This window comes from Rhodamnia argentea, chromosome 5 (genome assembly GCF_020921035.1).
Source record: "Rhodamnia argentea isolate NSW1041297 chromosome 5, ASM2092103v1, whole genome shotgun sequence".
NCBI classification, from domain to species: domain Eukaryota; kingdom Viridiplantae; phylum Streptophyta; class Magnoliopsida; order Myrtales; family Myrtaceae; genus Rhodamnia; species Rhodamnia argentea.
The window spans coordinates 20,996,866-21,008,700 of NC_063154.1; the positions used below are offsets into that span (position 1 = coordinate 20,996,866).

At 37.5% G+C, this 11,835-nt stretch overlaps 1 protein-coding gene across 8 annotated transcripts; it reads left to right on the forward strand.

Moving 5' to 3' along the window:
- Positions 1 to 1,172: 1,172 nt before the first annotated feature.
- Positions 1,173 to 4,482, forward strand: LOC115737245 (mediator of RNA polymerase II transcription subunit 32-like). 8 transcript variants are annotated; one of them, XM_048279357.1, is made up of 3 exons: positions 1,173 to 1,426; positions 1,665 to 2,165; positions 3,033 to 4,482. In XM_048279357.1, exon 2 carries the CDS (start codon positions 1,728 to 1,730, stop codon positions 2,163 to 2,165), a length of 438 nt encoding a protein of 145 aa, XP_048135314.1. In that variant the 5' UTR covers positions 1,173 to 1,426; positions 1,665 to 1,727; the 3' UTR covers positions 3,033 to 4,482. The 8 variants fall into 8 exon arrangements, with proteins under 8 accessions (XP_048135314.1, XP_048135311.1, XP_048135312.1 ...); XM_048279354.1 differs by lacking the exon at positions 3,033 to 4,482 and adding an exon at positions 2,711 to 2,833 and having other exon boundaries at positions 1,174 to 1,426; XM_048279355.1 differs by lacking the exon at positions 3,033 to 4,482 and having other exon boundaries at positions 1,175 to 1,451; positions 1,665 to 2,522.
- Positions 4,483 to 11,835: the final 7,353 nt, after the last annotated feature.

Sequence of the window (11,835 nt, forward strand, 5' to 3'; positions counted from 1 at the left end):
TTAGATATAATTAGGATAGATGCTAAAGCTTTTTTTGTGTGTGTTAGGTCAGTAGAATTTGGAAAAAAATTAAAAGTTGGAGGTTTTTTACGAGACAAAAAAAGTTTTGGATATAATTGGGACAAATGCTAAGATTATTCATTCGCATTAATCTTCTTCCATTATTATTCAATGAATGTGTAATTCAATATAAAACTACAATCGGAAATACTCCAATGTTATTAAGAAATGTCTTCGACTAATAAATTTTCTTTTGTTGCAATAAATAAAGATAAATTTCAACAACGAGGAATCGGTTCCCCATCAAATAAGCATGCATTTGAGAGTTTTGCTGTCATAGCTTTGATGATACACAATGAATTTTCAACAAAATGTTGTCTCCCAAAATAAAGATAAGGATGCATGGCTAATCAATTAGCTGAAAAGAGTGCTGTAGCATAGAAGATTTTTCAATTCCTCCATGTTATGGTGCAGTTGTGGTTGGTACATTTAATAATGAAAATGAAATTTCCAGCATCTTTGTTTGGTGAATCAGACGCGTAAGAGAGTTATTATTGTGGTTGATTGTAGGGCAGACAATTTCTAACGTGCACTTAAAATCAACAAGATTTCGTAGTATGATCAATTACAATACACAGTGTTCTTCAGCGAACACTTGACAAAATTTCAAAACCGGATTACGACACGTGAATACGATTTGTCAAGCCTACGTGGTTGTAAGAACAAAGGTTGTGGGAATAAAATTGGATGAGAGTTCATTAATAAATCCAATTTTAGAAATAAGTGTTCTGGAGTAATATTGTTAGAATTATAGTTGAATGGTGCGTTAACATTAATATTCCTTAAATATAATATCCGAATCATTAATTATTTATTATCGATCATTGGATGTACTAATTAAATCATAATATTTTAATCATTTTCGTTACGAAGTAGTGTAGAATAGTTGATATTTTTCATTTGTACCGAAAATAATGAATAATACTAACGATTTTCTTGTTCTTTATAATCTATTGACTATAATTTAAACTTATCAATTATTATTGTTTTTTGGTCGTGAGGAGAATAATACTGTTAATTTTTTTTTTTTTTTGGGGTGAAACAAGGAATGGGATCTTGAAAAGTGGAGGAAGGTGGAGACCAACATGGGCTGCTCCATCTTTTGAATTCTGAGGAATCGAAGACATGTCAGCCCAACAACCTTAGCCATGAAGCCCGCACGACAAATCTTCTTCTCCAACCCCAAGCCCCGTGCCTCACGAATCCATTGACAAGAACGAAAACCCACGTCGGGAAAGACGGGAGAGAGCGATCTCAGGCGAACTTGCAATCCCCGACTTGGAGCCCTGACCACCGTGCCCCACCACCCGCCACCGACGGTGATCCTCGCCGGCACCCCCAACAACGTCAAGGTCTACATAGATAGGTAAAGTCTTCGGCTCTTTGCGACGGTGGGTCTTGATTTGTTTGGTTGGAGTCGTTCAGTGCTGACACGTAGTTGAATTGGATGTTTCTTTGAATCATTTCCGTTGAATTGGATGGTTCTTTGAATTGAATGGCCCTGCAATTGAAGGCCTTTCCCAGTTGGTTGATTACATTCATCTTTCAGTAGAATGCATTTGTTTCATTCCTGTGAAATTGCATACTGCTTGAACTTTTGCCAGCACTGCAATTCACGAGGGAATATTTGTTGCGGAGCAGAGTAGGGAATTAGGCGTTCTGTCACGATGGACAACATTGTAGATTCCTTGAGCAACGCGTACCAGGAGTTCCTCGCGGCCGCGGCGAGTGTTCTCGAGGCCAGGGAAGTGTCCGGGGCACAGAAAATAGCCGCCACTGATGCTGCCCTGGAGAACTTCAAGCAGCACTGGGAATTGTTCCGGGTGGCATGTGATCAGGCGGAGGAGTTTGTGGAGTCGGTTAAGCAGAGGATTGGTTCGGAGTGCCTGGTGGACGAGGCAACCGGCTCTTCAGTGGGGAAGCCTGGGCAGGCTGCAGCACCCGGCCTGCCCCCCATAAGCGCGGTTCGGTTGGAGCAGATGAGTAAAGCGGTGCGGTGGCTTGTCATCGAGCTCCAAAACGGTACTGGCACCGCCGGCGGAGCGGCACATACTCATTCCGCCGCGCCTTTTGATGCTCGATTCTCCGAAGATGCAGCTCAGTAGGTAACTCCTTGTTTGATACTTTTCCTGACAGAATTGAGCAGGTTGGTTCATATCTTATTTAGGATCAACAGATTGTAAACCATTATTGTAGTTTGAGGTCAAAGGCCTGTTTGATGCCATGTCTGTATATTTTCGCTCCCTGGTCTTCAACAAAGATGCATCTACATCCGTCATACTTTTGTGCCCCGTGGAGCTTTTTTTTTTTTCTTTTTTCTTTTTTTTTTTGTAAGTTTTTAGTACGCTTAGCTTCTCTATCTCAAGAGACAGTTCTCTCGTTCAGTAATTGATGCCTTTGAAATGGATGTATGTTTTTCCTCACTTTTCTTATTGTAAGAAGTGCGTCTGTGAACTATCTGTCCCTAACAGTTCTTCTGTTTTCAGATGTGACTGAGTTTTCAATTGCCTATTCCTTGCAATTGAAAGGTTGTGTTGGTAGTTGGCACTGCCGAAACGTAAGTAGTTGTTGCACTTTCTGCTAAAAGACTCTGATAAGTTCTTAACCAGCTTCTGCTGTCAATATTATACTGATTCACAGCTTGATGCAGTGGCACCATGCTTGTGAGTTCATTGTAATTGCCTGGATGTGATACCTGGGAAGCACAACCAATAGTTGATTTGGGTGTGTGGGGTTGTGGGGGTCAAGTGTTTGGTATTAGCTAAGAAGAGCTGAAAAAAATGCATCACGCTATTACTCGCAGTTCTATCATTTCCTGGCATTGGCTATTGGGTTGCCTCATGATCTCATCTTGTGCATTATCGTATTTACACCATCTGCTAGTTAAACTTAATTTATATTTATGAAATCGACATGGAACATTCTCTCATCAATACGACTTGGTAGCCAATGGCTGTTAACGTCAGCTGCAGTCCTTGTACAGGTGGTAATTGGTGCTTTTAAAAGCAGTGAGAAGGAAGTTAGAGATCAGATCGGGGGGAATTGCCTCTTATTAAATTGGGGCCTTTGATATGTTAATTTCTTGGTCCTTTGCTTGTTTGACATTAATTTTCGTGAATTTCTGTGTCAGACCAATTGTTCAATGGATTGACATCGTGCTCTTTCTTGGATTTTGGTTTCACTTTGTGACAAATTGTCGACTACATGGAACCATTTATTTTATTTGCCGTGCTTCGGTTAGTAAATGGCATTCACTGTTCTTGGTATTTAGAAAACTGGATTTGGCTCCCCTTGGCAGTCTGCTTTGCTACATTTTGTTCTTTTGTGCTTCTAGATTGCTTCAAATCTTTTGTGGTTTTTCTAGCGAAGGGTGCATTCTTTCAAGTTTAGGGACCTCTCGGTCCATTAGTGTTGACTGATGAGGTTTGGTAAGAAACAAGCATTACGCATGCAGTTGAGTGCCCAAGCCATTGAGTATATTTGGACATCACCAATTTGCATTACAAGTAGTGTCCTTATAATCTACCATGTCCTAACACCTAGATATTTCCACGAAATCCCTTAAATCATGTGTGCTACATTCACAAATACTTTTGAGGGTGTTTATCTTTTTTTGGTAATTTGTTTTGAGTGCTTCAAACTAAGACAACTCTATTAAGTCGTATGGCTAGTTTTAAGTTCTGAGAGCAGTTGTTATGGTGAATAAAGACTATCACTCACTGTAGCAAATGTGTCATCATAAATTTGGCAACATTTCTCCAGATGTTATGATTAGCCATGAGAGAATCTTTCAATTGGATTATCAAAAACAATGTGGTATTTTGGGTTATCTGAAACTGATATCTCCTTTCAAGTTTGGAAAAATATTCAAGGTGGCAGGAGGCTTATATAAGTCCTTGAGGAACCTTATCCCTTGGAGGATTGGTTCTGTCCTCCAAGAGATCATAGAAACCACCCTATGTGACATTAGTAAAGGATTGGTGGTGGTTCTGAAAATTGCTTTTAATGTGGTTATGTACTAGATTTGGAACTCAAGGACTCATAACTCATGGTGAAAATCAGATACACATTCTGTTTTGGCATCTGTAAGATTTGTTGCTTAGACTAGATGGATCTGTTAATAATAGCGACAAAGTTGCATGAGAGATATTTGGACAAGGTTGGGTGGGATTGTCTGATTGTGTTGGTACGGGCTTGTAGCCAAGGAGCGGTCTTTCTGCCAACTTGTGAAGTTCACAAGTTACCATTACCAGAGTAGCTTCGATTTGCGGCTTTTAAACTTGCGAAATGGCGCATTTGATTGCATGTAGTAACAACCATTGTGCCTTTGATAGATGTGTAGGGGAGGTGATATCTATTGTACTGTTTGTCTTAGCTATTATTTTGTGTGTTTGATTGGATTAACAAAATTGTAAATCCCTATGAGCTCGCTCGCTCGCTCTCTCTCTCTCTCTCTCTCCAAATAATAGTTATACTTGTATAGCAATCTATTATTGCACAGTTCTAGCACAATGGAAGTTCTATTTTTCTATTGTTAGATCATGAATCAGTCATTTTACTAGTTTGCTGACTGTAATATCGATGATTCTACTGTCTTTTGTGTAATTAGAGACAGAGGAAAGAGTGAAGATGGATATTAGGAGCACTCTGTTACATGTACACTGCAACAGATTGGCTATAATTTTATATGAGGCTTACTCAATAGTTATTGTAATTTTGGTTATAATGGAGATTCCAAGCACAACAATCATTACTACAAACAAACAAATTCACTTGCTTTTAGGGGAGATCTCATCAGGGTGTAAGCAAGACAGGGTAAGACCATCGTAAATATTAATGTTCAATATGTCAAGATGGTTTATCTGCATAAGTTTTCTTTCCGTTACATATTATAAGTATTTGGTAGGGGTGTGCGCATGAAACGTATCAGTCGGGGGATTGGACTGGACCTGCCTATTCTGGGCGGTTCCTATTTTTAATTTTTTTGAACCGAGAATAATCAGTCCAGTTTCAGGTGCGGAACTGAACTGCCCAGATCGGACTTTTATATATATATATAAAAGAAAATAGAAGGAAATTGCCTAAGCCCTAAATCGGGTCGGTCTATCCCTAGAACTAGACCTAGACCCAACGGTAAGGTTCCCGGTTCTAGGATGGCACCAATCCAACACGAGAACCGATCACCCTTAGTGTTCGGGGCTCTTTGAGCGCCCGATGGATACCAAATTATGCGTGGCAATCATACCAAGCCAACGCACGTCAGGTAAAGTGCATAGTAAGTGCGGAAGGCATGAATGTTTGTGCTCTTTCGGGGAAATGAGTCCGACCGGTCCTCATCGAGTACGGCAGCCTTTGCCTCTCGTACACGGTGGATAATTACTATTCACATGTATGTGCTTTTAGGGTTCGTCGCATCCGTAAATTAACAAAGCCTCGTATGCCTGATTTAAGAAACTTTTGTTGCATTGGATGATAGATTGAATGCGATAGAGATGAGAGTGCCACTGGATCCACGGTCGTGCCGGAAAAGACATGATTGGAGATGAATCTATCTGCAAGAACACACTGTAACTTGATGCACGATAAATTGAAGGAAAAAAAAAATCATTCGAGGTGATTTGGACTCGAGGCTGTGGGATTCGTCAAGCAATGTGTTATATATTTGCGAAATTGCTCGACGTTGTCCGAAGGAATCGCCGATAATTCTAGTATATTACAAGTTATTTTTTAAAAAAGAAAAAATTCTTTCAAATTTAAATTCCGTGAGAGGATGACATATGAGAATTGATTTGGGCGCAATTAGTTGATTATTGCGAAGTTTTTGCTTTGAAGACACCCATTAAAAAAAAAAGACATGTCTTTGGGACTCTTGACGTTTGGTGAATGGTTGAACACCAATGCCAAGCAACAGCATTTGGTCTCTCCAATTCCAATCCACGATTTTTCACCCCTCTAAACTGAGCAGAAGATCTTTGGAAAATTCATTCTTTCATTTGGTTTTTTTCCCCTCGAACTTCTTGCATCATTCTCGAATTATCGAATTTTTGGTCTCACCCAATTGCACATTGTGCTTTAGCTCTTGCCATTTCACTTCTCTTTTGCACACGAGCCCTTTAAACCCCCGCGATTGTCGCCGTTGGTTGGGGGTTTAAGGCAGTTTATAGTTCGGGAATTTCGACAGTTCAAATTCCACCAGTCGCATGCAAACTGTTTTGGGTCGGAACCGCACATACAGACCACAAGGCCTGAAATCAACCGATCTATTTGGCTTGTAGAATATTCCATTTCATGGGTTCCCATGTAGCCTCAGATTCATCATTCATGTCCGATATTACAAAAAAAAAAAAATACCTTAAATATAGAAAAACAAATAGATCAATCTTCAATGCTTGGGTTATCGGGCTACTTCACAATTATTAAGTAGAAAGTAACATTTTAGTCAATTAGATTCAATACCATAAAGACAGACGACAAGTGGGAGACTGGGAGTTGTTAAAAATAGAATGAATTGTTCTGTCTAGCATCTTATTTTTGATGAACCCATTGCCCATGTCTATTGACTGAAAAAAGCTTACGTTGGTGTTTTTTGCTTTTTGCTTTTTTTTATTTATCAAAGCTTAAGGTGGCGTTTGGTATAATTTAAACAAAAAATGAAAAATAGATAAGTACAATATAAGTGCCATAATTTTCGTACGTCGCTTATCCGAGTGGCATAACTTCTTTTTTTTTTATCACTTGAGTACCATAACCTATAAACGTCGATTACTTGAGTGCTATCATTTTTTTCCCGATCACATGAGTGCCATATAATTTTTTAATAGATCACTTGAGTGCCGCGACTTTTTTAAAAAGCTCATCATAAGTGCTATGCCACGTCATATTTTCGACACTTGAGTGAATGATTTTAAAAACTTTTGGCGCTTAAGTGATCGATTTAAAGATATGATACTTAAGTAAATGTTTTTTTAGAAGTTATGCCACTTAAGTGATCGAAAAAAAGTTATGTCACTCAAGTGAGTGACTTACGAAAGTTATGACACTTGTGGTGTCCTTATCTTGCGGGAAAAAAAAAACACGATTGTTCTAAAAATTTATTTCTACACTAAAAAAACAAAATCAATTGCAATTTAAAATTTAGGAGAACACATATTTAGGAAATCTGATGAAAGGGAAACTTTCCAGTAAGCCTCAAGTCTCATTTCTTATAACTAGATTATACCTAATATAATTGTCTTTCCTTTTTCTCTTCTTTTTTACTGTTTTTCGTTCGAAAAACATTTTTTTTTGTAGCTGCCAAATATGCTTTCTAAATTGCTCTCATTTTTAAATGAAAATAAATAAGTTTGAAATTTTTCACCAACCAAACGAATTTTGGGCTTTTATCTACTTATTTACCAAGGCGAGTAAGAAACGGGTTTTAACTTTTTGCCCATCCTTCGCAACATTGTCTTTTTAGTGAGAGTCGCAATTATTTTACGTCAAACCCAAACGAGCAGAAAAAAAGTAGGTGCCTTTGAAAGCTTGAAACTAGAGGTGTGCATCAATCCTGCTCCGGTCCTATTTTCGGGCAGTACTGAACTGGCCTATTCTGAGTGATTTCCGGTGGCAATTTTGGAACTTGGAATAACCTAGTTCGGTTCTAGGGTCTTAAGGAATCGAACCAATCGAACCAAGCCGGTAGAACCAGCCTAAAATATGTTACTTTTGTATTTTGTAATATCCAATAAAGGCAAAAAAAAAATGCATATTAGTTGTGTTATTCTTTTACTAGTAACTTTTATATGATTTGTAATTTTATCTAACACTAAAATAACTTCCAATAGATTTAGAGACTTCTAAGAAAGAGATTAAAATATTTTTGAAAAGTAACACCATTGTTCCCAGGATAACTCGAAACCGAATCGAGAACGGTCAAATTCCATGGTGGATAGGGTCGGTTTCCGGTTCCATAGACTAGGAACTAATCTTGTCCGATCCGATTTATTGTTCCAAGATAGGAACCAATTCACCCTGTAACCAATTACTAGTAGTTGAACTAATATTTTCTCTTTCGTTTGATATAGGTATCTTGTGGAAACTTTATTGAATTTTCATTATGAATAAGGTTGTGCTTGTTTCAAGGAAATGAATGATTTAAAAAATATTTCCTTGAAAATAATCGCTTGTATCATTTACAAAAACAAATGAACAAAAAGCATTTTCACCGTTTACGAAAATATTTAGATATAAATTATTTGACAAATTATTTCAATCCATACAATCGATGATTTTAAGAAAAATATTTGTGGAATCATTTATTTTTTGCGAAACAAATAAAACCTAACATGTGTGATTTTTCAGTAGGGTGGTAATTTGTGACATCCGGAAATTTCCATACAAGGTAATAATATTTAGGTTATAAAACTAATGATTACTTAGCTTATAATCCGAGATGACACGTAGAAATTTTTGTGGACCTTGATTGTGTGAGGTACGGAGAAACGCGGAGGATAATATCCCACAATAGTAATCATCCTGAGTCCGCCGTGTCAAAATTTTATTGACAAACATCGATGTATACATTGACGTTGTTTAATTTAATGTCATCTTATTTGTCGATGGGGACAACATGTTTCTTTTTCGAAATATATGAATATCGAGTTTTAAGTTCCAAAATCAACATTTTCCTAATACCCGGTATTGTTACAAATAATTTTTGTGGATTCCTAAATGCTTTTGAACTTATTATTATTTATGTCCCGAGCCCGATGTGGTGAGTCCGATGTCCCGAGTTTCGATTCCTACTAATCATATCCTTCTGCTAAGTATGTTCATGCGTTGCTTTCTGCTCGATTGTTTGACTAATGCATATCATGGTTTTGAGGAATATGAGATGAAGCAAGAAGGTGGATATTTGTGTTAAAATGCATGTAAATATTTACTCATCATTGCTCGCCTTGCAAAATGAAAGGAGATAAGTAAGTTGTCAATGATTTCATGAGAAATGAACTTAACTAAGTGTGTCATTAACATTAATTATATAGGGTAGGACAAACCGTGAGGCTCGGTATGAGACAAGTCAAGGAGGACTTCCTTCATAGGTGTTTGGTTTGGGAACGAAATAGGCAAAAGCTGGTTGGCCCGCAAACGACCCAGTCCGATGAGAGTGGGGAGTAATCGCCAAGGCAAGAGAGCCCGGACAAGGTGTGGTTCCTGGAAAGCTTTAGGATGGCGAAGGGGGTAGAAATGAACCAAATTGCACACCGAAAAAGATGGGTATATTTGTTGAAATGCATGAGAATGTTTGTTTATTATTATTTGTACGAGAATAACGTAATTCCGTCACCCTAAAATCAATCAATGACGATGCCTCGAGAATCGAGATGCCCTTGCTGTGTGATCGGGTGCCCTGTGGAGTGTTAGGGATGCCTCGAAATTGAGATGCTCTTACTATATGATTGAGGATGTCTCGTGGAGTGTTACGGGATGCCTTGGGAGTCGAGATTCCCTTGCTGAGTGTTCGAGGATGCCTCGTGAGTCGGGATGTCTCGAGAATATTTGGGAGGAAAAGTAATAATGGACATAATGCACGTTTATGTGTGTCCATGTATCCACACGTGATTTGTTGTGGGTAGCCAAGCATGGTATGCCATCCGCTTGTGTTTGATGAAATGATCTTAGGCGATGTGACCATTGGTTTCCATTGGCATAACCACTAAGTGATTACTGGTGCACTATGAAGCATTATTTCATCCGCATTAGTCTCAAAGATATAATGTTTGGGAGCACGGATGTTAGGTTACTTTGGCACATCAGGATAGAAAAAGGGAATTCATTATGCGTGTACTCCGATCACATGCTTGTTGGTCATGCTCTTATTTTGCACCAGGTTGAGTGGTGATGTGATTTTCCTAAATTAAAAGTAGAAATTTCATTTGTTGGGTTTCGGCTTACTCCTTTATTTTTTAGACGTGTAGGAGAATCCCCCTTGACACGGTGATGAAGGGGACAATATTATGCTAGATGCCATGAATCCCTAAGTTAGATGGGGGCTTGGTTAATATTTAGGCACTTTTGAGATAGTATGGAAGCAGTGGCGCTAGTTGACCGGACCTCCTTTCTAGGACTTTTGTATTTTGTATGTTGCTCATATGATGTACTAAAATTGTAAAATCCGATGTTTAATAATAAAAAAAAAGAGGTTTATGTACTTCTACTAAACTCGCAAGATGATTGTGAAAAGTTTATTGTGCTTTCGCATACGAATAATAATTAAAACATAAAATTAGAAAGGACGCGTGCCGTGCCCGATGTTTTAGGGTGTCACATAATTCTTTAGGAGACGACTCATTTTCACGAGATGTAGTTAAATAGGTTCCGATTTGGCATATATGAATCTAGATTGACTCGTTTAACCTATTTAAATATGAATTGATGTGTTTAGGTCAATGTGTCAATCTTTTGAACCCAACCCAATTAGATACGTTTTGACATGATTAATATTCACATCTATAAAGGAAAAAAGTTTATGATTCAAGTTCACAAAACTCTTCGACCAAAAAAAAAAAAAAGTTTACAGAACTCTACACTCATGTTAAAAATAACAATAGGTAAAAATATATTAAGCGTCATAGAAAGCCCTCCATTAATAATACAACTTAGCTATAACATGTACTCATTGCCCAAAAACTCTTCTTCTTTTTTCCGAAGAAAATTTTCATTGACTAAGCAGAATAATACTCGAGAAGTACATAAAAGGCTATCAAGCCTAATAAATCCCAAATAACTACAGAACAACGCAAATATTAGAAAGTATATAACAAAGCACACTCTGTGACTAGAAATATACTCTAATCTTTTAAAAACAAATCTATCACCATAAACGTTTGGCTAGAAATATGTTGGAACATGTAAAACTTTTTAACACAGGCTATTGTGTATAAATGTACTTCACGTTTTTATCATTGTAAACATGTGAGTGTACTGTATCGGGTAACTCGTTTATTAGACATTTCGTGTTGAGGCAGTTTGACACGTTTATTTAACATATCATGTTCGGATCGCCACACATGTGTAATATGCGGATTGCACAAGATTCGACATGAATCGCTAGCCCTTACTTTCAGTCGGATAATTCCCATTTGGTTTTAATAATCTAATGCCTCACTATTTTGTAACGATGCCTTAGGTTTTGATTGAAAATGCAAATGAAAAATGACACAAATAGTCTTTGAACTTTGGCCCAAGGTGTAATGTTGTCCCCGAACTTTAGCTTAATATGTAATGTCATCCCTCAACTTTTAATTCGTTCAATAAGGTTTACAAACTTTTGGTATATATTCAATTTAGTCATTGGACTATATGAAATGCTTAACGTAGTCCTTTCATTAATTCAAATTAAGGGACAATATTGAACATTTTCGTATAGTATAAGGACTAAGTTGAACGTGTATCAAAAGTTTAGGGACCACATTGAACGAATTAAAAGTTCAGGGATGTTATTGCATATTGGCTTAAAGTTCAGAGACCATAAGGAACAAATTAAAAGTTCATGGACGACATTACACATTGTGCCAAAATTCAGAGATTATTTGTGAAATTACTCCAAATGCAAATGCTAAAAAGGTCAGTGTATCGGATGATTGAAATTAAAATCGAAAAAACCCTAAATCTTAGATCTACAGTTTTCGGGTCTCGGGCCAGGTGCTTTAGGACAAATTTGTTATCGGCCAATTTAATTTTTGCTGGAAATCTGAGTAATTAATGTGAAGTTTTTAATATCAATAATCAACCGTA

Coding starts and splice junctions, on each gene's coding strand:
- LOC115737245 (XM_048279357.1), top strand. CDS start 1,728: ATGGACAACATTGTAGATTCCTTGAGCAACGCGTACCAGGAGTTCCTC.